The sequence below is a fragment of the Phyllosticta citriasiana genome (genome assembly GCF_038021145.1).
Source record: "Phyllosticta citriasiana strain CBS 120426 chromosome Unknown IWZ02scaffold_4, whole genome shotgun sequence".
NCBI lineage: Eukaryota > Fungi > Ascomycota > Dothideomycetes > Botryosphaeriales > Phyllostictaceae > Phyllosticta > Phyllosticta citriasiana.
The window spans coordinates 990,215-1,012,920 of record NW_027117281.1 but is presented as its reverse complement, the minus strand read 5'-3'; the positions used below and the strand labels follow the sequence as shown (position 1 = coordinate 1,012,920).

At 53.5% G+C, this 22,706-nt stretch overlaps 9 protein-coding genes across 9 annotated transcripts; 3 read left to right on the top strand and 6 right to left on the bottom strand.

The window, feature by feature from the left end:
* Nucleotides 1–265: 265 nt before the first annotated feature.
* On the bottom strand, nt 266–2,697 carry IWZ02DRAFT_468567 (P-loop containing nucleoside triphosphate hydrolase protein; the record flags this gene model as incomplete). Its single annotated transcript, XM_066768639.1, has 2 exons — nt 266–1,120; nt 1,177–2,697. 2 exons carry the CDS (start codon nt 2,695–2,697, stop codon nt 266–268), a joined length of 2,376 nt encoding a protein of 791 aa, XP_066624562.1.
* A 100-nt stretch (nt 2,698–2,797) lies between these two features.
* IWZ02DRAFT_206605 (FtsJ-like methyltransferase-domain-containing protein) lies at nt 2,798–4,367 on the top strand. The gene has a single exon (XM_066762650.1). The coding sequence runs from the start codon at nt 2,959–2,961 to the stop codon at nt 4,111–4,113; it is 1,155 nt and encodes a 384-aa protein (XP_066624561.1). The 5' UTR covers nt 2,798–2,958; the 3' UTR covers nt 4,114–4,367.
* Nucleotides 4,368–4,621: 254 nt separating this feature from the next.
* Nucleotides 4,622–8,443, bottom strand: IWZ02DRAFT_516004 (SNF2 family N-terminal domain-containing protein; the record flags this gene model as incomplete). Its single annotated transcript, XM_066770665.1, has 3 exons — nt 7,024–8,443; nt 5,080–6,975; nt 4,622–5,020 (listed from the first exon to the last, which is right to left on the bottom strand). Exons 1-3 carry the CDS (start codon nt 8,344–8,346, stop codon nt 4,622–4,624), a joined length of 3,618 nt encoding a protein of 1,205 aa, XP_066624560.1. The 5' UTR covers nt 8,347–8,443.
* A 196-nt stretch (nt 8,444–8,639) lies between these two features.
* Nucleotides 8,640–9,952, bottom strand: IWZ02DRAFT_516000 (aldehyde reductase; the record flags this gene model as incomplete). The annotated part of the gene is made up of 3 exons (XM_066770664.1): nt 8,640–9,102; nt 9,157–9,642; nt 9,697–9,952. The coding sequence occupies 3 exons, from the start codon at nt 9,950–9,952 to the stop codon at nt 8,801–8,803; spliced, it is 1,044 nt and encodes a 347-aa protein (XP_066624559.1). The 3' UTR covers nt 8,640–8,800.
* A 1,114-nt stretch (nt 9,953–11,066) lies between these two features.
* Nucleotides 11,067–12,332, bottom strand: IWZ02DRAFT_206573 (oxidoreductase). Its single transcript, XM_066762649.1, has 2 exons — nt 11,963–12,332; nt 11,067–11,904 (listed from the first exon to the last, which is right to left on the bottom strand). The coding sequence occupies exons 1-2, from the start codon at nt 12,231–12,233 to the stop codon at nt 11,150–11,152; spliced, it is 1,026 nt and encodes a 341-aa protein (XP_066624558.1). The 5' UTR covers nt 12,234–12,332; the 3' UTR covers nt 11,067–11,149.
* A 136-nt stretch (nt 12,333–12,468) lies between these two features.
* On the top strand, nt 12,469–14,252 carry IWZ02DRAFT_206551 (cell division control protein 2). Its single transcript, XM_066762648.1, has 3 exons — nt 12,469–13,335; nt 13,420–13,583; nt 13,696–14,252. The coding sequence occupies exons 1-3, from the start codon at nt 12,805–12,807 to the stop codon at nt 13,952–13,954; spliced, it is 954 nt and encodes a 317-aa protein (XP_066624557.1). The 5' UTR covers nt 12,469–12,804; the 3' UTR covers nt 13,955–14,252.
* Nucleotides 14,253–15,294: 1,042 nt separating this feature from the next.
* Nucleotides 15,295–18,406, bottom strand: IWZ02DRAFT_446627 (uncharacterized protein). The gene has a single exon (XM_066767236.1). The coding sequence runs from the start codon at nt 18,216–18,218 to the stop codon at nt 15,720–15,722; it is 2,499 nt and encodes an 832-aa protein (XP_066624556.1). The 5' UTR covers nt 18,219–18,406; the 3' UTR covers nt 15,295–15,719.
* Nucleotides 18,407–19,062: 656 nt separating this feature from the next.
* Nucleotides 19,063–20,144, bottom strand: IWZ02DRAFT_374734 (ubiquitin carboxyl-terminal hydrolase-like protein isozyme L5; the record flags this gene model as incomplete). Its single annotated transcript, XM_066764778.1, has 4 exons — nt 19,063–19,623; nt 19,674–19,914; nt 19,963–20,057; nt 20,109–20,144. The coding sequence occupies 4 exons, from the start codon at nt 20,142–20,144 to the stop codon at nt 19,063–19,065; spliced, it is 933 nt and encodes a 310-aa protein (XP_066624555.1).
* Nucleotides 20,145–21,031: 887 nt separating this feature from the next.
* On the top strand, nt 21,032–22,702 carry IWZ02DRAFT_206505 (uncharacterized protein). The gene is made up of 5 exons (XM_066762647.1): nt 21,032–21,293; nt 21,346–21,382; nt 21,439–21,506; nt 21,559–21,935; nt 22,005–22,702. The coding sequence occupies exons 1-5, from the start codon at nt 21,147–21,149 to the stop codon at nt 22,576–22,578; spliced, it is 1,203 nt and encodes a 400-aa protein (XP_066624554.1). The 5' UTR covers nt 21,032–21,146; the 3' UTR covers nt 22,579–22,702.
* The last annotated feature ends 4 nt before the right edge of the window (nt 22,703–22,706 follow it).

Below are 22,706 nucleotides of genomic sequence, written 5' to 3'. Positions count from 1 at the left end.
ACCTGCACGCCTCAAATATTTTTCCGTGCTGCCCCGCCACACCCCGCGCTCAGCCACACCGCCCTTTGCTCAACAGCACAGGTCTATTTCACTGCTGCTACTTTTACTAGACCCAGCTCAAAACTCCTGTGAACTTGTGCCGGAAGCAGTCGATTACAGGTTTCTTTGTCGCGATTGTGTTCTTCAATCTGACCAACAGAAGCACGCCAATCATCTCTTGTTCAGAACCAGATCGAGGAGTGCTCCGAAAGCTTTTGGGCCCACCCTAAAACCCAATGCCATCCACCGCTCCCAAAAATTCTCCTCTCCTAGTCTCCTTGTTCTTGAGAAGAGCGTCCACATCCACGCCGCCGGATGTCAGATACCTTTCACTGACACCAACGTTGACCCTCTGACTCAAAAGCGCCTTAAGCTCAGCCCTCATGGCATGAACCTCATCCTTGGACAAACTCTTCGCCTCACGCTCCTTTTGCCTTCGTCCATTGCCCCTTCCAGACTTACCCATGGGCCTGTCCAACTCCTCCGAGTCGTACTCTACACCCAGATCCTCGGCGGCCTGCCTCAGTAGATCGTTCTCCGACGAGTTGGACTTGGACTGCGCAACCGTCGTGTCCGCAAGCTTCTTGGCCAGGGTTGCCCGAGGCTTGAGCCTGCTGACGATACGTCGGTCGATGTCGAGACTCCGCATGTAGTAGTTTCCCCGGGGTCCATCATTGTCTTTGTGAACCTTGGCCACGAGTCTTCTGACACCGGCAACCTCTTCAGGTGAACAAATCAAGACACTTGATCCCGTCTCCTCTCCTCTTGCCGTTCTTCCGGAACGATGGACATACATGTCTGCTGTCCGGGGCAAATGGTAATGAATTACCAATTGTACGCCCTTGATGTCTAGACCGCGGGCCGCCACGTCGGTGGCAATGAGAATCGAATCCGGCTGGGAGGAAAAGCGCTCCACAGCGCGAAGACGCGCCTTTTGAGCCATGTGCGAGTGCAAAGACAAGGTAGGAAGGTTCAGATTGGTCAAGAATGGGTGAAGGCGCTTTACAGCGGAAATGCTGTTTGTGAAGATCAAGGTCCTCGTCTTGGGGTGAAGGAGGAGAAGCGCATAGAGATAGAGGTCCTAGATGGATGTCAGTTAGTGACCATTCGTAAAGGTAAATTGGGCCGGATTCTTACCTTCTCCATGGCTCCGCACTCCACGAGTCCTTCCTTCAAGCCCTCTGCCATTTGAGACACGGGATTGACATCGACGAACTTGGGCTTCTCCTTGAACTTGAGCCTTTTCAAGAGATACTCCATGGATTCCTTGTTGGAAAGCAAATCTCCGTGCCACTTTGCCTTGCCAGTGAGCTTCTGCTGTAGACCCTTGTTGAAGGTGGCAGAAAACACGAGCGTCTGTCGCTGAACTGTTTCCTGTTCCTTTTCATCTTGACTGGAAGACTCTTCAACTTCATCCTCGACCTCTTCCGACGTGTCCTGGCGGTCAATGACATTCATGATTTCCTCCACCTCCTTGAAGTGGCCTTCGCTGAGCAAGCGGTCGGCTTCATCTACCACCAGAAACTTGATCTTCTTGAACCGCTTGAGCAACCCGTGACCTTGACTGATAATTTCCCACAGCCGCCCTGGAGTGCCAATGACGATGTCGGCAGTTTCAAGGGTGCGCTGCTGCTTTTGGACCGAAAGACCTCCAGTGATGGTAGCAATAGAAGGACTGTCGAACGCTCCAGCGGTGTAGAGAGTTGTCAGATGTTTGGAAATTTGGTGCGCCAATTCTCGGGTAGGACTTAGTATCAGTGCCATGGGCGCCTTCTCGCCAGTCGTGGATTTTTTCTTGTTGCTCTTTTCCAGGAAGCTTTCCAGGATTGGAATACCATATGCAAGCGTTTTACCAGAACCAGTGGCAGCCTTGCCTATCACGTCATGGCCGGCTAGAATTTCGGGTATCGATGCAGATTGGATGGATGTTGGTTTTGCAAATTTGAGCTTTGAAAGAGCAATCATGGTCTCGTCGGAGAGGTTTAGGGGATTCCACGCGGAAGTGTCGATTTCATCCTCGTCCTCGTTCTCGAGCAACCCTGCGAACGGGACAGTACCAATGGGACCAGCACTGACAATTTTCCCTTCATCGGATTTCCCTTGTTTTTGTTGCTTGGTCTTGGGCTTCTCTCCCTCCTGCTTTTTTCCCTTCTTGTCTTTCTTGTTTTTCTCCTTCTGCTTTTTCTGAGCCTTCTGTGCGTCGACATTGTCCTCTGGAGCTTCCTCGCCAGACTCCACCACCGGTGCGGGCTCGTCGTCGCTGAATCCGGACCACTCTTCTTCTTCGTCGCCTTTCTCCTCCATGTGATCGTCGACCTCATCCACCTTTCTCTTCTCGCCAGGTTTGTTGTCCTGTCCTTTTCGACCCTTCTTTTCTGACTTCTCAGTCCGCATGAACGATACCCGGCCGTCGTCTTGCCGAACAACGTCGACGTCGTCGATTTCCTCCAGCCCAAAGAATCCCTCAAAGTCATCCAGACGATCAGGCATCTCCACCTCTTTCCAATCCAGTGTATCCAGGCGGACCTTGCCTTTGGCAGCAGGCGCGGGCTTGGGGGCGGACACCGCATTGTCGCCTTTCGACTCGACCTTTTGACGCTTGCGCGACTTCATCGCAGCAATCTTTGGAGGCAGCTGCCTCTTTCCTTCGGACGGCATTGTCGAAACGGTGCTGTCGGCGGCTCTGGTAGATTGTGCGCGAGGTTGTTTGGTTTCGGTCAGGGCATTCGCGCGCGACCCGAACTTTTTTCCCACCCAGCGGAAAACCCCCGCGACCTCCGCAACACCACCGCCTCCAACTTCTACCACGACCACGCAGCGGCCAACGCCCACACCGGGACGCTCTCGAACTCTTTCCGATTTCTGTTGCCTTGGTCAAGTCGCTCTCTTTAGGACTTAGGTTTTCGATCAACCCATAAAATGGGCAAATCATCCAAGGACAAGCGCGACGCCTACTACCGTCTGGCCAAAGAGCAAGGATGGCGCGCTCGCTCCGCATACAAACTCCTACAGCTCGACGAGGAGTTCGATCTATTCGCTGGAGTCTCCCGTGTTGTCGATCTATGCGCCGCACCGGGAAGTTGGAGCCAAGTGCTATCACGCATTCTGATCAAAGGCGAGAAGTTTGGGCGTGCGGGCTGGGAAGACAAAATGGTGCGAGAGCAGCAAGCTGTATACGGGACAAGCGCAAACCCCGAGACAGACTCGGGGCGGGAAGAGGAGGACATTCAGGCCAAAAATCCGGGTTCAGCGACGTCGCCGCGGAAAGATGTGAAGATCGTCTCAATTGATTTGCAGCCTATGGCGCCGTTGGAGGGCATTACCACGTTAAGGGCAGACATCACGCACCCTAGCACCGTACCGCTACTCCTCAAAGCACTGGACCCAGAGACGTACGATGCAAGCAACCCGTCTACATCAACGTCGCATCCAGTCGATCTAGTCATCAGCGACGGAGCCCCCGACGTGACAGGACTCCACGACCTCGATATCTACGTACAATCACAATTGCTATGGGCCGCGCTCAATCTCGCACTCTGCGTCCTGAAACCCGGCGGCAAATTCGTCGCCAAAATCTTCCGCGGAAAGGACGTCGATCTGCTGTATGCGCAGCTCAAAATCGTCTTTGAGCGCGTGCGCGTAGCTAAGCCGCGCAGCAGTCGAGCCAGCAGTCTCGAAGCCTTCGTCGTCTGCGAGGGGTTCCAGCCGCCCGCCGGCTTCCAGGCCTCGCTCGACAACCCGCTGGGCGCGGGCACAACGCTGCAGCCGCAGGGCGAGGTGGTCGACGACGACAAGTCGCCTTCGCGTACTGTGCGAGAGGACGGCATCACGGAACTCCATCCCGCACCTTCTGCCAATGAAGACGGCGACGACGTCAGCTGGATCCCGCCGTTCCTGGCCTGCGGAGACCTGTCTGCGTATGACGCCGATGCCACGTACCACCTCCCTAAGGATAGAGTCACACTCGATCCCGTCCAGCCGCCCACGGCGCCGCCGTACAAACGAGCGCTGGAGATGCGCAAGAAGATGGGTGGTCATTACGGGAAGACGAAGATGTTTCAGACCCCAGTGTGAGAGTGCCACCGCTGCTCACTGCAGCAAAATGCGCATTCATGCTCTCTGCATGGCTTGAGTGTTGCAAGAGCGTCGAGTCCACACTCCTCTCGCCTACGTGCGATTGACCCGGGTAGAAAAGGTCGGCCTGCTCGCCCGACATCCTTCGAGACTTCGGAAGAGCTCCAGAGTCCCGTGTCCGCCGAAGAGCAGGTTTCGCAATGCCGGACTCTGGGATTCAATAGTGTCCTAAATGGCAAGGGCCTGGCGATAGGGGATCTCTGGTTATGTACAGCATTGATTACATCAAGATCCAAGAGCGAGCTTTTTCAGGCAAAAATAGACCATAGAGGTACCCAGTCTACTCTTTAGACCATTAATCTAAATCCACAGGATGCAAGTCTTCATTCGTGAGCGTCGTTTACAATTCCCACTTGTGAAGCACCCCCTTTCCTTAACCAAGACCACCGACCAACTCCAAGAACCCTCCCAACATCAATCATTCCATCTTTCGTCGTCGTCGTCGTCCTCAACGACGACCGTAAACCGCATGTTCCTGCCTCGAAACCTCCGTCCTCTCCTTCTTGCTCCTTCCATTCTTCATAAAGTCCCTCACGCCGCTCTGGTCCTCAAAGTCGCCGGCAGCATGGCCCAGCATGCCCTTGAAGCCGCTGGCAAAATTTTCGTGGTCTACGTCGACGGGATGGTCGTGCTCGGCGTCGCGACGGAAGAGGTTCATGATGTCCTTCATGCTGAGCTTGTTGATGGCCTTGCCACCCTCGATGGCGGCGTTGGCGAGCTTGCGCTTGGCTTCCTGCAGGTCGAGGATGCGCTCCTCAACGCTGCGAGAGATGGTGAGCTTGTAGACGACGACGTCGACGGTTTGGTTGATGCGGTGCACGCGGTCGATGGCTTGCTCTTCGACGAACTGGAAACTCTTGTCAGCAGATGGTCTTGAAATTTCCACAGGCGGTGATGTAGACTTACGGGATTCCAGAAGGGCTCGAGAATGACCACACGAGAAGCTGCTGTCAAGTTCAGACCCAAGCTACCGCACTTGAGACTGCAGAGCAGAATGCGACAGGAAGGGTCGTTGCGCAGTTTTTGGAGGCTTGCTTCACGGTGGTCGTTCCTCATGCTGCCGTCGTAGCGTGTGAAATCAAATCCTGCATTGCGCAGGAATGGCTGGAGCAAGTCGAGCATGGACGTGAACTGGCTGAAAACGATGACCTTGTGGTTGGGTGTCTCCTTGTCGAGAATGTCGAGCAGACGGCTGATCTTGGTCGAGGGCACCATCCGGAAGTCCTCAGGGGAGTCGCTGTCATACTCTGAATCCTCCCCTTCGTCTTCTGTCTCTGATTTGGATTCTTGCTCGGCTTCTGGCGAGACGAGATTGATGACCTTCTTTGGTGTAGGAGTACCGGGCTCATCATCAGACTCGGATTCTTCAGATTCCAACCACTCTCCAGGGCCATCTGCGTTCTCATCATCGGTACCACCCACCTTACCAAGATCGGTGGAACTGCGTTCGCTCTCGGGGACGACCCAATCTCCCTCATCTTCGTCGTCACTGTCGACAATAACAGGCTTCTTTCGCATCATTCTGGCAGGCTTTCGGGGCGATTCATCTTCATCGTCCTCGTCAGACTCCTCTGTCTTTGGTTTCTTCTCTTTGCTCTTTGACTTGCGCTTCTTTTTGTGCTTCTGCTTTTGTGCGGCAAGATCGGACTCGCAATCGGCACATCTAACAGCGCCAGCCGAGGCCTCGTCTTTCGAAAGCTCAATCTGACAGACGTCACACAGTTTGGTGGCAACAGTAAGACTACCGAAAAGGTCGGCAACGTCATCTAGCTCCTTGTTTTCTTCCGATTTGGACTTTCGTGGAGTTTGAGATCCAGCTTGCGCAACGCCTGAGCCGGCACCAGCAATGGCATCCTTGTCTTGTCCGACTTGGCCACCCACGAGCTCAGGATGGTTGCAGGCCTGTCGGAGACGCAAAAGCAACACCAAGGCACCAATATAGTCGTTCTTTGCTCCTCCCATCAGCTCCTTCAAACGGTTCTGTGCCCTGTCCGCCAGGCGGTCGTAAAAGCGTCGTTCTTCCGGTGAAAAGTCCGCAACGATTGTTTCGATCTTACGTCCAACAATCTTGAAGCCTTCAGTCCCCTTGCCGTCCTTCGAAGGTTTGCCACCAGGGTTGAGTGCACCGTCCTTCTTGAGCACATCCTTGGTCCTTCTTTTCATGAATGCCTTGAGGAACACCTGCAGTCTCCGCATGGCCAGGTTTCCTCGACCGTTTTTCATGGGTTGAGCAATGTCGTTCTTCCACCTAGACAACTCGTCGTATGGCTTTATTCTGAGGAATTTGATCAAACTTTGTAGCTCGTCCAGATTGTTCTGCATAGGCGTTCCAGTCAAGCACCAGCGGTAGTGCGAACGGAGAGCGTATGCAGCCTTGGTCATTTTAGCATTGCGGTTCTTGATCGTGTGAGCTTCATCAAGCATGACCCGGTACCAATGCACACCAAGGCAGCCAACCCTGGGTCCGTCTGCATCGGAGCTGGCGGCATGCTCAGAGGCAATGACATGGTAGGTGGTGATGACGACGTCGTATTTCTTCAGTTCGTCTGACGATTTCGTACGCGACTGACCGTGATGCACTTTGACTTTGAGGCCGTGAGAAGGCAGCACCTTCGTCTTGATTTCCGCCTCCCATTGCTTGATGAGCGCCAAGGGCGCTACAACCAGAGTGGACTTGCCGACAGAAGAGGGTATTTTGTTCGGATCCTTCTTGGCTTTGGGGTCCGCGGCAATCTCATGGGGATCCGGACGCGGGTTGCTGAGAATGAGAGCAATCGACTGGATTGTCTTGCCCAGACCCATCTATGACAGATGTTAGCTTTCATTTCCAAACTTGGCCTCGAGACTTACATCATCAGCGAGAATGCCACCCTTTGGGAGCACACCATTCTTCTTACGCGGTCCACTCTCCTTATCGGTCATCCAAGAGACACCGTCGACTTGATGGGGCAACAGCTTTACATCCAGGCCTTCGACAGTACCATCATCCTCTTCTTCATCCTCTTCCTCTGGCTCTGGTTCTGGAGATTTCTTTGTATCCAATTTCATGTCAAGTGCCTTGAGCTTGTCAGCAAGGCTCATAACCTTGTTGTCCTCTTTTTGGCTCTGCTCGTTCTTCTTTCTCCGCCGCAAACGCGTCTTGGGTTTGTCGTCATCATCCTCCTCGAAAGCCCCTTCAAGGAGCGCTTTGATGTTGTCGTTTGCCTGACTGGAATCGACGTAGGCAAGTGGATCCACGGCGCCAAAGCCACGGTCATTTCTGATTGCGGCGTCGGCATCGAACTCGTCATCGCTTCCGGTCAGGTCGATTGGTTTCTTGCCACCCGAAAAGTCGAGAGGCTTGGGCTTATCGTAGTTGTTTATAGGAACGAATCCTTGCACTGGGCGAGCAGAAGAGAAGACCTGACGAGGCGTCGGGGGAATAGTTTGCATTTTGGGACCAGTCGGCTTCGGTATCCCTACAGGTTGGGCCGCACCTCCTTGGAAACCTTGAGAGTTTGTCTTGTGGAATTCTGGTCGATGTCCTGGCTTCCTGTTTATGAAAACGTTCGATTGTTGGTCGCGCATGAGAGTATTGCGGAGCGGACTGGCTTCGCCAAACTTTGGCGCGGAAGGTGTGCTGGTAAGGTCATGTACTGGCCTCGGAGGTGGCGGGCGCTGCTGGTGGTTGTCCATCGGCCTAGGAGGTTCCCGTTGGTTGACCATGATGAATTCTTGCTTCCTTTCCTTGCTAGGTTGGTGTTTGAAGTCTTTCAGGATTTCTCCGCCCCAGTATAGATTTTCTACTTCGATCGATGTCTCCGGTCTTTTCGAGGCCAGGAGGAGTCGCGCCTGGCGCTGCGAAGGCGGAGTTGCAGGACTAAGCCGGGGGTTGTACTCGCTTTCTTCGAAGAGCGAACTGGAGTCGCCGACTCTCAGACTGCTGGCCGGGCTGTTTTGCGCGGGATGATCCAATTTCTGTGTTGGAAGATTTCGACTCGACGCGTCAAGAACCTCGATAGCTTGGTATACCGAGAACCCGGAAGAGTCGACCGGCGCGTGTTCCGCAGAATACTCGTGATGTTCTGGAGGAATGGCGCTTTTTTGGCTGGAGAAGGAGGATGTGGGTTGTGAGGAGAGCGTATTGATAGGTCGGAAGGGCCCACGGCGTGTGTCTTTTCTGGATTTGGACATTCAGGTCAATAATTTGCGTGATGGGATTGGTGGGCCAGGATCTTCGAATACCTGACCCGTTTGCTTGGCGCTGTGATGCTCTGGGGGGACAGTCGAGTGGTTAGATGCTGTGACTGAGTTTGGGCAGGGCTCTATGGAACAAATGCGTGTTGACCTGACGCTTAGGTAAAGAATCTTATCGATAGACACGTTCTCGGCCCGGTTGCAACAGCAACGAGCAGAAAGTGGAGCACCCGACGGGCTGCATGACTCGCTGACAATGACCTCAAACAGTAACATCTTCTACTCACCGCAGCGATTTCACGAATATATACACAGTACGGATTCAACTGTATGGCAGTATATTGAGGGCAAATCCCAGGAGAATGCAAATCGACGCGCTCTCAACTTTTTCCTGTCCCGCTTAGCTGCAAGCCACGATTTTCCTTAGCCCTCTTCCCTAAGCTGTACGGACTCAGAGCACTGCCTCCGCATTTCTCTTGACAGACACTTCAAGGGGAGTCCATCCCGGCCTGCCCAATCGCTTCAAAACCTCCTCCCCTCTGGCCTGAGTCAAGGGGGCAATCTCGGTGAGGTCGAGGTTTCCATGAAAGTTTTCCGGAAACTTGTGTTGCGGATAATGTTTGCGCAAGATGTCGAGGATCATATCGAGGTTGTACTTGCCGGCAAATCCAAAGATGCGCTCATCCTTGACTTCGGGATCGATGAGCCCCGCAACATGTTGAAGAGCCGTGTCTTGGGTATCGACGTAGTACTCTGGTGTCAATCAGTAATTTCCTACTCCAAGGGGACAGGTCGACGATGACGTACGCGGCGGAGCTTGCATGGCAGGATTTTCCATATCCCCCTTGATCAAAATGGGCACCCACGCGGCAGTCGAGGGCGTTCCCTGGTTCTTGGGGTCCAAGCAAAGACCAAGGTTGGCGTACGGCAGAACCGTGTTCACCACGAAGTTTGGCTTGGTCTCCCGATACCACTTCCACAATTCTTGTTCGCCCAGCGTCTTACTGGCAGCATATACAGTATAGCGGCGTACTCCACTATCTTCATCCTTCTTTTTCTTCGACTCGGTTACAGACCATTCATTCCACGACTTTTCGTCAATGACGTTCTCCTTTTCAGAATTGGGAAAGGTAGCCGCCACGGCAGAAGAAGTCAAGACGAAACGCTTCACGCTAGGCTCTTTCGCAGCCGCCTTGGCAGCGTTCAGAGTCCCAGCAACGACAGGAGGAATGACCTTTTCGGGATCCAAGTCGAACGAAACGACCGAAGCGACGTGCGCGACACCAGAGACACCTAGGACATTGTGAGAACATTGGAAGAGTAGGAAGATAGTGGTCACTAGGTTACCTTTGATGGCTTCATCAAACGCGCCATCAGCAGCCATGTCCTTTACGGAGACCAATTCGATTTTCCCTGGACCATAGCTCTTCTCGAAAAGTTCCTCTATCCACTTGTGCTTGCTGGGCTCGCGAACCGTGCCGCGGACTTTGTAGCCAAACTTGATGAGTTGGTCTGCAACATGGGAGCCAATGAGACCATTGACACCCGTGACCAGGATAGTCGAGCCCTTGGGAATAACAGGATCTTGGAATGCTGTAGTCATGGTGCAAGTTTTCGAGCAAGTTGGGAGAACAAGTCAGAAGCGGTGAAACGGCTGACATGGAGTCAACGGCTGCATATCAGTTCTTTCTTATACCTTTCCACGGATCCATAGCTCATCCTTGCGGGTGATTTTTACCCGTTAGTGCTGCACACCATCAGCGGGATCAGGAATCCCAGCATTATGGTGTTGTCGCTGCGCCGAAGTGCTCGGGCCCCAGAGTCAACACCTAGATTCGTCATCACTGACTGTAGAAACTTGACTAATCAATTGCGAGAGCATAGTCAACCTACTCCCAATCCCCTTTACATCCTCACTTCTTGCGGTCAAGAATCTTGTGTGCGCTTACAGCACGGTTCAGGGTCCGCTTTGACCATCGATGTCTCTTACTAATACGGAGTTTAAGGCAATCGGCTGGTATCTCTAGACCTTCGCTCTTGAATTCTCGGGATGCTTAGATACCTATTGTCAAACTGTCAATCTCTTGATTGCCTGCCGTCTTGGCGTTAGTCTCCATTGGCTTTCCGGATCAACAGCATCTGCTTGCCTCTTTTGGCAGTTGACCTGAATTTAGCTACTTCTATAGAGTGCAAACTATCTTAAAGGTGCTTGGCAGCTCCGGGATATGGACTAAGAAGGCAAGCTAAGCTTCTTTGAGCAAGCGTCTTATGGCAGGATCGTGGGATCAGGAACCACGCTTCAAGCATCGTTCAGTCTGTGATCACTCATCATCGCAGAACGCGACCCAAAACATGACGGCGCGTAAATAGGCTTTGCAGATTCGCAAGGTCAGCTTGACGTCGCAACATTTGCTAGCTCTCGCGCCCGCGGACAGGGATGCTACATGCGGACTTGACTCTGCAAAGAGTTCCAACGTACTGGAAGAGAGGGAAAGAAGAGCAATCTGCGACTAGCTGCGTTCCGTTTTTAACTCTTGAAGGGTACTCAAAGCTCAGCATCCACGCGACAAGTATTTCTGCCATGTCCGCTGGATCAGCCGCTGAGATGTTGTTAAGCAGAGCGGAATCACACTGAGGATGTTCGTCAGCCATTTCCGCCGTATTTCAACTTGAGGTGGGCTGATGAGAAACGAGGAGATGATTCAAGAAATACTTTCCGCGCAGCTTTCCGTCGTTTAGCAATGCGACGAAAGTTTTCAGGAAACGTGGGAAATGCAAGACTCATAATTCCATGATCCAGCTATTCCTTCATCTGGCGTACATTGACGTTGATCCGCTTCGTTTGCATCCAACCTTTCCATTGCTCGTAGCAGGCGCCAGGCTCTCCCGCCTCGTCTGCTGATCGCGCCGGCCAATCCTTCAGCCATTCAGGGCACGTTTCGGGAATCACCTGCGGCACGCCATGCCAGGCAAAGCGAGACTCACCAGACATGAATACAACATCGCCGGACCTCAGGCGGAGCGCGAGAGTCTGGGAAGGGTCTGTTTCGTCCTCGTCGTTACGGCCAATCACAAATATGCCGTCACACCCTATGCTGATACTTACCAGGCCACGCTCACATTCTTCGCTGACGTCGCGATGCATGCTTAACGTATCGCCTGGCGTGTAGAAATTGACGATTGCTGCGTCTGCTCTCATGCCCGGGAATAGGCCTTGGAGTAGCTCGCCTATGTCTGGTGGAAATGGCGGAGGCGGCGTTGAGGGATAAACCTTCTCTGTCCAGTCATACTGTCCTCCAAGTGTGACCCATCGTAACTTGCGACCTAGGAACTGGTTGATAGAGAGCGGCTTGTGGACGCGGGGGTCTTTTGGAAGAAACAGTGGCTCAGGCGAAGGGGCCATGGAGAAGAAGGATTGATTGTGGGGGTACGGAACTTCATAGTGCATGTGTACGTTGGTTTTGTGGGCTTGATCCGAAAGGTCCCTGTGGATCAGGCGCGAAAGCAACAGCTTCTGAATGTCGGGAGGGAAAAGAGACGGAATCACGTGAAGACCTACCGTTCCAACATCAGGGAGATGACGTAGCCACGGTGAAAGCAACTCGGGGCGTACCTGGCATGGACGGATGTTCGTAGACAGGTACGGGTGCAACAGGCGCAGGCGACTGCTCAGTATCTGCACACGAGAAGTTTTGGAAGAGCGTGTGGGTATTTGTAGAGTCGAGGGAGCGCAAGATGCGAAACTGATTTGCTGAAGCAGTATGCGTGAGGTCTATTAGGCCGGGATCGGATTCTAGGGCGTGGCCGCGCAGTTTTTGGAACTTCTTGTAGACGTCTCGGAGGTGAGAAGGCGGCCTTTGGTGAGCGTCTAGAGATCGTGCCATGGTGTAGCTTATAACGGCAGCAGCGACTGTAAATCGAAGGGTTGGCGTAGTTCTGATTGAGCCAGGGAAGCACCTCAGGGCAAGATGGTGATGCGGTGGTGATGTGATGTCGAGTCCATGTAGGTAGGTGTAGGTATGAGGCAGATGGCGGGCGGTGAGCGCACAGACTCGAACACGCCAAGGGCTCTGATTGGTTTCGGCGCGGCGCTGCCCTCTGGACGTAAACACACGAGCTGCGGCAACAAGACTCTTAAGCCCGTCCGCTGGCCAACACAACTGCTCCAACCCCTCTCGTTCCCACGCCTCTACTAACCCTCCAGCACCGACGACGCTCCGCCACTGACGCCTTATACCGGTCCTCAGATCCTCTTGCGAGCTGATTGATTTGTCGCCGCCCCACCAGCCCCTCCGCAGACCACCGCTTCGACCGACGACTTTGATTCAGCCTGCCACAAGAGTTCCGAGCGCCCGTCGACATGGAGAACTACCAGAAGATAGAGAAGATTGGAGAGGGTATGGCAATCCGGGTGGCAGTATTCGGCCTGTTTCAAAACTCGATATCCGAACGAACATGGCTGACCGCAATCTGCGTCCAGGAACCTACGGAGTTGTTTACAAAGCGCGCGATTTGACGACCAAGGACCAGCGCATTGTTGCCCTCAAGAAGATTCGTCTCGAGGCCGAGGACGAGGGCGTCCCGAGCACTGCCATTCGCGAAATCTCCCTGCTCAAGGAGATGAACAATGCCAACATTGTGCGCCTGCTCAACATTGTGCATGCCGACGGACACAAGCTGTACCTCGTCTTCGAGTATCTGGACCTGGACCTCAAGAAGTACATGGAGGCTCTGCCGGTGAGCCAGGGAGGCCGTGGCAAGGCGCTTCCGGACGCCAACATGCACCACCCGGGTCTTGGGCCAGACATTGTCAAGAAGTTCATGAGCCAGCTGATCGAGGGCATTCGATACTGCCACGCCCACCGTGTCCTCCACCGCGACCTCAAGCCCCAGAACCTACTCATCAACCAGGAAGGCAACCTGAAATTGGCGGATTTTGGTCTTGCTAGGGCCTTTGGTGTGCCCTTGCGGACGTACACTCACGAGGTAAGTGCACAATTGGTCTGGGCCGAAGCACAGACAGCTTTGTAAGAGACATGTTCCTGGACATTGTCTGACAATCGCGGATAGGTCGTTACCTTGTGGTACCGTGCCCCGGAGATTCTCCTTGGTGGTCGTCAGTACTCGACCGGCGTCGACATGTGGTCTGCAGGCTGCATCTTTGCCGAAATGTGCACTCGCAAGCCTCTGTTCCCGGGCGACTCCGAAATCGATGAAATCTTCAAGATTTTCCGGTATGTTTGCATCTGCGCCTGACTCCCAGCCCCTTAATTCTATTCTGGCGCGTCATCGAACCCCTGATCACCCCCTTGTTCCCCTGAGTCATAGCTAACCTTGCTAACACAGCATCCTCGGCACCCCTACCGAACAAGATTGGCCTGGCGTGACGTCCTTCCCTGACTTCAAGCCTTCGTTCCCCAAGTGGCACAGGACGGATGTTGCTGCCGTTGTGCCAGCTCTCGATGACAACGGGCTCGACCTTCTCGACGCGCTGCTTGTCTACGACCCGGCAGGTCGCATTTCGGCCAAGCAGGCGTGCCAGCACCCGTACTTTACCGATGACAGCCCGTCGTACGTGCCCAGCATGAAGAACGGATACCATTAGTGGTTCCGCTCATATTTGTCCGGCCGCCCTCGCCGTTGATTTCTCGCGTGCGTACCAAGCCTGATCGCAAACTTGACGCCCACATGTCGCTATTCGTCTTCGCTGGACCCGGATGACACGAACCTGAACGAGCTGCGCTTCCTTGAGGAATTTTTCCACTGCTTCTTCACGACCGTTCTCTATTTGCGCTCGTGCTTTGGCCAGAAAAGTGAATCAGTCGCCCCATCAAAATCACGCAAAAATCAAATTTGACGTCTTGGGACGCAAGCAGACGGCAGGCACGGGTTTTTACACCGCAGTCAAAGCAGGAGACAGGCTAGGCCGGACTGGATGGCGGACAGGAATGGATGAACAGATGCGCGGTCGGGAGAGCAGGATGCGCCTCTACCTCGTCATGTAGAAGGCTGTTGGCTCCTTCGTTTCCGCCCTGATCCTCCATTGCCGGCCCCCTTTTTACCCTCTTTTTACTTCCTTTTACCTTTGTACCAGGTAGACACCAAAAGGCGTTTTTTCGGCGAGACGAGAGTGTGCACCGTGTTGACGGGCTTTTCAGTTATGGGCAGGTAGGCAGGCAGACTGGCAGACTGGTGGTGGGAATGCTGGCTACTTCACTTCTTCCTTCTATCGCTTACCACCACTTTTTTCCCGCTCTTCTCCTTGCTTGCATCATGGTGCAGACAGATTGTTGTTGGGTGGGCTTGGGCCAGCCACGTGTGACGGTCTTCTTGTTTTCTTGTTTGTCTTGCTTCTCTGTGCTTTGGCCAGAGACTACCGGGGAGTCTTTGTTTGTTCTCCCTTTTTGCTCTTCCTACTCTTTTTCCGTTTTCTGTGCGCCTTGTGTGCTGTGACGCGCACGCACACCCACTGCTCCTGGATAGAAGAACCTTTGAACATGAACACACGAAACCAATGGATGAATGGATGTCCTGGATGGTTAGATGGCTGGTTGGTTAGCTGGACTGGGTCTGGGCTGGCAAGAAAATGAACATTCGACTGTTGTTGTATACATAGGTGGCTTCCCGTCCTTCTTGGGGAAATGTGAAGAATTGTCTTCTTGCTTCAATGGTGGAGTGTCATCGCCGATAATGATGACGTCGTTCAGCTTGGAATGAGGCAAGGGAGCATGTACTGTACATGAATGCGCGCAAGGGAATGAATGGCCAGGAGGAAGGCGGTGGCCACATGTATGCCGGGCTGAGTGGGTGGAATGACGTCGATGACGTAGGATCAGAGCGTCGGAAAGGGGGGCTCAGTGGGTTGGTTGGATCGGACCATTGGTCCTGAATGAATGTCACGGTCGTCGCTAGATGTTACGAGTAGGAAGTCCGCTGTTGCTTCTCAAATAGAGGTTTTATTCTTGTTATGACTCGGCAGACTCAATTGAAGAAGCCTTAGCTGCCAGGTTTGGCGCATGGTGCCACGGACAGTTGTTTACCACTTGCACGAATTCACTGCTGCTGAAGTTGAAGCTCCACGTTCTACTCTGGTTCAACTGAGTGAGGAACATGATTGGACAAGCAAACCGTTGATTCCTTTTTGCCGTCCATCTCTTCTTGCTCTTCAGTGCTTCTATGTAGAAGGGGAAGTGTCGATGAATCAGATGCTTCATTCTTGTCTAGCTAAACGGAAGTCTCGCTCGCTATGCCATGATACCCTATGAACCTACTTCCTTCGCTACGACGCGATCTTGAACTCCCTGATGAACCAACCTTGAAAACTACCTAAATGCCTTGCTCATATTCAGAACGCATGAACCGAAAAAAGCCTACGCAACCACCACTGACTTGTCATCTTCTAGCCCCCTTTCCCCTTCCCACTCCCACCCTCCCATCTCCTCTTTCCTTTCTCCCTCTACGTCCCCAAATCCCTTGCTGATCCCATCCAAGCGCGAACACAAAGGCAACAAGATCGCACTGAACAGCGCGTCCTCATCCTCCGCAGTCTTCGCCCGACATTGCCGTCCAGATGCGTCAGTGTCGTCAGCGCCAGCGGCAGCTGCAACGGCATCACTTGCGCCATCTTGGACGTTTGGCAGGTCGTTGTCGTTGTCCTTCGCAGGACTGACTTCAGTGTCGAGATGTTGCTTGGACATGCCATTCGCTGCGTCGGATGGGATTCTTGCCTCGGGCTCGTCGTCGGCCATGGAAAGTTCGAGAACGTCGGCAGTGAGTTCGGCGGCGCCTGCAGCGGCGGAAGAAGTGGAGCTAGAGTTGAGACTCTGAGGCTCGATGTTCGAATCGATGTCGGTTGGTGTGGACGGGGAAGGCGTCGAAGAAGGGAGGAAGAGCGTCACGGTCGACGTAACTGTCGCAGCGCTCGCGTATGCCTCGTCAAAAGGGAGATGGAGTGAGCTGTTCGCAGCGGCGTTGCCGTCGACGGCGGCAATCTGGGTCATGGCGAAGGATACGTCGGTGTTTGCGTTGGAGCCTTGTGCCACCATCTGAGGAGAGATGGCAGTCGAACCACCAAAGCAGACCCAGAATACAGCGATGAAGACGCCTAGGAGAAGAGCAGCGACGTTGCGTTTGTCCGTTGCAAGGACTACGACGCAATTGCCGAGCAATGTGCTCAGCGGCATCTGCTGCTTCCTAGCAGAAAGCGCCTTACTGCACTCCAAGTCCTCCCTCTGCCTTGCCAATTCCAACTCCTTCACTTCGCGCGCACGCCGCCTGTCTTCGTCTCTCGCCCTCTCCTCGACAACCCTCCTCTCGGCCGCCGCCGCCACTGCAGCTGCAGCCATGTACCGCAACTTATCGGCCTCCTGTCTCTCGGCCACATCCTGCGCCAAGGCTCTCTCCCTCTCCATCTCCCTGACCCTCTGCCTTTCCCTTTCCAGCTCTTGATTATAGACTCTTTGCGCTGCTGCGAGCCGCGATTCTTCCTCTCTCGCGATCTCAAGCTGCTCTGCTTGACGTGCTTCGCGTTCGACCTGAGCCGCGAGCGCCAAGCGCTGCGCCGAAGTGAGCAGCGGCGTGATGGCCACGTCGACGCGCTCCATTTCGCTCCACGCGGCGCTCCATGCCGAGCTGCGCATCAGTCCGTTCGCGGCGAAGATTCGGATGTCCCAGCGATTGGGGGCGCCGCTGTCGAGCGAGGGAGGTACGTGCAGAGGTTCGCGGCAGAGCGTGCAGACTGGTACATCCGTCGCCTCTGCATCGTCTTCGTTGTCAGAGCCGGACGAGTCGACGGCATTGTTAGAGCCAGGGAAAGAGTCGGTCGCACATTGCTGCAAACTTTCTGGTCTCTCTTCATCTGTCCCGATGGCGCTGTCTGCCCTTTTCTTGCTGGTATCGCCGCCCTCTTCGCTCCCATAGAAATGGCCGCATCGCCACACCCGCGGCGCCTTGAGCTCCAGCGCTTCGAGCAGCCGTTCCTCAAGGAGGTCATACTCATCGCGGGGGTGCGGCAGCAGAAGCCCGCGCGACATGAGAACTGGATCGGACAGCTTTTGCTCGAGGAGCCGCCAGTTTTGTTGGACGTGCCAGGGGAGGTTTGCAGCGGCCATGGTGCTGAGGGCAGCCGGGGGCGCAACGGGGAGGACGGTTGCGTGAAGGAGAATTAGGGGCCGAGCGTCGCGAGCGTCGGATGAGTGATGGCTGGAGGAAGACTTTTTAGGCGTTTTGTGTTTGTGTTGGTGGTGGTGGTGGCGACGAGATGTTGGAGTTGGCGATCTCCCATTGTGAGCGTGTGGCATCATGTTGCTTTCGCTACTGCTTTGGGGGTGTCGTTGCTGTTCGTGATCACTCTCTGGACGCGCTGCTGGCGAGCCAATATTCAATTTCGATTGCGGGTGGGGATGGGGATGCAATAAGCCGGGGTACTTCTTCTCACCCGCCACTGTCGTTTTGAGGCCATTCAGGTCATTCAAAGGCGTGGAAGTAGAGCCTGGGCTGGCAGTGGCTGTGGCATGGAATGATCCGGGACCATTTACTCCACCATATTTTGATAACAGTGACGACGAAAAGTCCGAGGCGGGTGTGGAAGTCCGAGATTCACCGTCTGCTGCTGTCGCCAAGTAGTGACGACGCGAAGGGCTGCTGGTTCTGCTGCTTGTGTTCGGGCTGCTGTTCCCATGACGAGAGAGCAAGAGGGAAGCCGATGAGGGTCTGAAAGCGATGTCGTCGTAGTGGTTTCGCTCGATGCTGGGTAAAGGGACGTCGGCGTCGGAGTCCATGAAGAATGCGTGGTGTGGCGGTGGATGAGCGAATTCCGCGCACTTGAAAGAAGTGGAGAGAGCCTCCGAGACCAATGGTGCTGGTAGCATTTTCCCCCCTTTCGATTTGACGTGATGTGCTGAACTTGAGATCCAGCGGGTGGTTGGCGGAAGGCTGATGTAGACTTGCCTGCCACGCAGGAGCCGCAAGTCGTTGTGTTATGCAGTGGTGATGTATTCGAAGAAATGGGGAGTGAAAAATTGGCCAAGGCACAACAATAATGGAAAAAAAAAAAAAAAAAAAAAGATAAACGCAAACAATTGCTCCAGACTTCTTTTAAACAATGGAAGCAGAGGTGGACAAGGATGGCGGGCAAGCACCATTCGCTAGCCGCTCCGCTGCAGGCAAGCTTCCTACCTGGCAGGCTTGACCCAATCGCGCTTCGCCAGCTCAACGGCCCTCGCTGTAGACCCAGCAACAGCAAACACAATCCCTGAACTCGCCTTTCTGCTCCGCCTCTCATGGCCCTGTTGCAATCCATCCAGAAACCTACCCGTACCGACCATGCCTGCCACTTCACTTGTGTGCAAATCACACGCATCTCCCTCTCGCGTGCTCGCCAGCGCAGTCATAATGTCCGACGCCACCTCACCAACTACCAGCAATGGCGAGTTGAGCCGCCTGCGTTCCAGCCCCCTCATTAGTATCTCGCACTTTTGGCCATGTTGGCAGGTGCTCCACTGCCGTCGATCGGATGCTTGTGCACTCTATGAATCTCGTCACTCCACGAAGCTCTTCAACGTCTGCAAGTCAATGACTGAACCAATGGATGATGAGAAGTTTGTAGCCTCGTGTGCGCTTTCCATGATCTTCATTCAACCACGGTCAATGGTTACCGCGCGTTATCTTGGCATACTTGCCTCCGTATCGGTAGCTTTGCAGAGCATCTTTGGATCAGATGTCGTCTGCAACACCCTTCTTCCTGCGCTCTTCATACCTTGTCCTTGTCTTCGTTTTGGCTTCTTCGACCCACTGGTCGTATGTGCCTTCCTTGATCTTCTGCTTCACCACACCCTTCATGAGTTCGCCAACGAAGCCGATGAAGTTGTGACGACGCAGCGCATTCTCCCATTGCCATGATGTCCGCTTCTGCTCTTCCCTTTGCAGCCATTCCACATCACCAATCTCTCGTGCCTTAATGCGCAGATCCCGAACCATGGCCAGCAGGTTGAATCGAATCTCCGTCACCGGGTATCTCTCAATGCGACGCTGCAAAACCGGTATGACCTTGTCGGGGAATTCTTCGAACGAACATTCGCCATGCGAAATGGGTGCAGGCTGTAGACCGTCCAGTTCGTACAGCTTGCCGTTGATTGGTGTGTAAGCGATGAAGTGGTAGACGTCGTCATCCTCGGTGGCGGTGCGTTGAGTTTCGTCGACGAAGGGGGAAGAACGGGCAAACGAGTTGTGGGTTTCGCGAATGAGATCTGAGTTTGACAGCGCCTCGCCACGAAGCTTCGATTCTTTTAGCCAAGACCAAGAGGGCAAATGACAGGTGAACTCACGTCGGCGGGGAAGGCTGTGGTAAATTCCTTGAAGTCGCGAAGCGGCGAGCCAATGTCAATTTCGCCGTCCTTGTTCAATAGGACGGAGAGAAGGGCCTGAGTACCGCAAGCATTCTGTATTGTTTGCGCAGCGAAGAATATGTTCTCGGCAGCATCGTGGTCAAAAGTTCCATCCTTGGGCTTGTCGGAAGGCTTCTCGTCGGTTGGGTATTTGAAGAGGAAGATGACGCCATAGACAGGACTGGTTTTGATTAGCTATGAAGCAGAAAAGAGCTCTTGCAGCCGTTACCTCTGTTGCCTGAGCGATTGCGAGTCAAGGGAGATCAGCTCTTCAAACTGGACGTCCTTGGCGCCCAGGTTCTGGAGGAGGTATGTGAAGACGCCCTGGAAGACGAGTCAGTCTCTGCACAAGGTAGAAATAGGTGGTGCACAAACGGCATCAGACTCGATTGTATTCCAGCCGCCGGACATGGTGGGCGTGTGCAGCCGGGAAGAAGTAGGGTAGATGTTAGGTAGTTCGTTGGTTCCGTTGGAGCTATGGCGCTCGGCCGTTTGCCTTGCTAGGCACGATTGCCTCATCGTGGTGCCAGCCGGACTTTTTCCGACGCCTTGGGCGAGCCGGCCCGCGCCGGCGTCCACTTCCGGTCCCGATCCCAAACTCTCACCTCGCATCAATTCCACTGCTTCTACAACATCCATGCCGCCCTCTTTCACGATGCTGTGTCGACGCCCAATCCATGCTGAAATCTATGGATGCACTTCTCACTACACGCAAAGCTTCACTCTCTAACCTGAAAGACTTGCCTGCATCTTCGAAACCTTGCTTGAACAGTTCCGACCAACACCATTGCACAGCTATTTGGCGTCCAAGGGACACTTGCCCTGGAGACTACTGCGCTATTCTAATCCGACGCGTATCCTGGTCAGGGCAGCGGGGGGTCCGGTCTATTTTAGATCGCCGCTCACAGTTTCCTTCTCTGTTAAATCATGTCTCCCCCAGCCATGACAGTATTCTTTAAAATTCCAATCAAACTCCATTCAAGCATACCGGGGGCTGGCCTTGGACCATCCTCATCGTGGATTTTCAGGTTCCAGCGCTTCAAAATGGCACAATTTGCAAGCGGCTAAATCACAAGCTGGAGCGAATTCAAAGGGAGAAATAATCAGTATCAGGTGACTTATTTTGCGAGACTTCCTGGGAACCACGTACTCCAAAGTGGCAAAGTCTATATAAAGGTGCATACAGGTTCTCTGGAAGGGATGTCAAGCTAGTGGTTTGACTCCCTTGGATCGTGTTATCCGGCCCTGAGAACTCGGCATTGGTCCGAGAAGTGGTTTCTCAGCAGAAGTCGCTCCAGATGAATCACCTCTTGCTTCCATCTTGCGATATTCTTGCATTCTTCTCAAGTTTCTTCAAATCTCCAAATCAGCCTGATCTTTCTCATTTCTGGCCTCTAGCCGAAATAGCCCAACATGGTCTGTGATAGAGGCGTCGCGCTCGCAGCCGTAACTCTGGCAATGACCTGTTTGGCATTTATCCTTGTCGGGCTTCGCCTCTACGTACGAATATTTGTCAACCACAATTTTGGGTACGATGACTGCGTGATAATAGTAGCCCTTGTAAGTTCTGCGACGTTGCGTGACCAGGACTTTTTTGGCTGATTCCTGGCAGATATTTACCGTAGTAATGACTTCTGCCATGCTTGGTCGTAAGTCTGTGCGAAAGTAGAAGACGTCGAAATGGCTGTTCTGATAACTCGACCAGAGGCATACTACGGCGTAGGAGAGCATATACAACACCTAGAGATTCAGGACATACAAGGCATCCTCTTCGTAAGTTTACAGAGATATCAGGATGACGACTCATTAGACTCAATGATTGCAGTGGTTCTACATCAGCGTCATATTTTACAACAACGCCCTCGGTCTGGTCAAGATCTCAATCTTGGTTCAATACATGGAAATCTTTCTCGCATCCTCGGTGCACATCGCCTGCGTCATTGGACTCATTTGGATGGTCTGTTTCACGATTGAGACAACCACAATCAGCATTTTTGACTGTTGGCCAGTCCAATACTTTTGGGACAAATCTGTTCCATTCGGGTCGTGCGTTGACTTCGAAACAATGTGGTTCTGCCACGCAGCGCTCAACATTGTCTCAGACATCTATCTGATCGTCCTACCATTGCCATCTGTCATCAGACTAAGGCTCCCTCTGAGGCAGCGGCTGGCTCTGGTCTTCGCAATATCGCTTGGAATCTTGTAAGCCTCATGACCTCAACGCTTTCGTCGGCCCTTCGCGCTTGATGACTTAGCTCACCTGCCTCACAGTGTCTGTGTCGCCTCATCCGTCCGCCTTGTGTTCTTAAATAAAGTCGCACGATCTGACGACGTCACTTACGATAACATCGACGCCGCCATCTGGTCCTGTGTGGAGCTCTGCCTGGCCCTCATCTGTGCTTCACTGCCAACATTCAAATCCCTTCTTTGCCGAAGATGGCCGAACATACTTCCATACTTCTCAACATCCCGTTTCCCTCACAACTCGGGAGCACACGAAACCGTTGCTTATCTGCAGGATCCAATCTCAGTACCACGTCCCGCTCACTTCAGAGAATACAACTACGAATCGTTCCGCACTGAGCCCGAGTACCTACGCGAATCTGAGTCTGAAGATTATCCAGTCTCCCAAATTATTGATCTGGAGCCTCGCACATCGACGGACAGGTCATTATCAGAAACATCGATGGATAGGCCAATATCAGAAACAATCGCCGCTAACGAGGAGTCACTTGGACACTTGAGCGAGCTAGAGCGTGGAGAAAACACTCAGAATGGCATCCGGAGGGACTCCAGTTTTCCGGATGAGAATCAAAACACTGTGGAGAGCGTAGAGCAAAAATAGCCCCTCTTCCAGTCGCGTGCCTCCCGTCGAGTCCCATCTCGTTTCGCGCAGAGAAAAAATGAATTTTCGGCTTCGAGTTCCAGCAGCTTCTGTGCAAAAACTCCAGTCGCGCCAAACACAATGGGTAT

What these genes read in the sequence shown, in the direction of transcription:
- IWZ02DRAFT_206605 (XM_066762650.1), top strand. Translation starts at nt 2,959, where the DNA reads ATGGGCAAATCATCCAAGGACAAGCGCGACGCCTACTACCGTCTGGCC.
- IWZ02DRAFT_206573 (XM_066762649.1), bottom strand. Translation starts at nt 12,233, where the DNA reads ATGGCACGATCTCTAGACGCTCACCAAAGGCCGCCTTCTCACCTCCGA. An exon ending in CGAACATCCGTCCATGCCAG is followed by an intron (nt 11,905 to 11,962) that starts GTACGCCCCGAG and finishes TTGGAACGGTAG; the next exon opens with GTCTTCACGTGATTCCGTCT.
- IWZ02DRAFT_206551 (XM_066762648.1), top strand. Translation starts at nt 12,805, where the DNA reads ATGGCTGACCGCAATCTGCGTCCAGGAACCTACGGAGTTGTTTACAAA. An exon ending in TGCGGACGTACACTCACGAG is followed by an intron (nt 13,336 to 13,419) that starts GTAAGTGCACAA and finishes AATCGCGGATAG; the next exon opens with GTCGTTACCTTGTGGTACCG. An exon ending in GAAATCTTCAAGATTTTCCG is followed by an intron (nt 13,584 to 13,695) that starts GTATGTTTGCAT and finishes TTGCTAACACAG; the next exon opens with CATCCTCGGCACCCCTACCG.
- IWZ02DRAFT_446627 (XM_066767236.1), bottom strand. Translation starts at nt 18,218, where the DNA reads ATGCTACCAGCACCATTGGTCTCGGAGGCTCTCTCCACTTCTTTCAAG.
- IWZ02DRAFT_206505 (XM_066762647.1), top strand. Translation starts at nt 21,147, where the DNA reads ATGGTCTGTGATAGAGGCGTCGCGCTCGCAGCCGTAACTCTGGCAATG. An exon ending in ACATACAAGGCATCCTCTTC is followed by an intron (nt 21,507 to 21,558) that starts GTAAGTTTACAG and finishes CAATGATTGCAG; the next exon opens with TGGTTCTACATCAGCGTCAT. An exon ending in GCAATATCGCTTGGAATCTT is followed by an intron (nt 21,936 to 22,004) that starts GTAAGCCTCATG and finishes CCTGCCTCACAG; the next exon opens with TGTCTGTGTCGCCTCATCCG.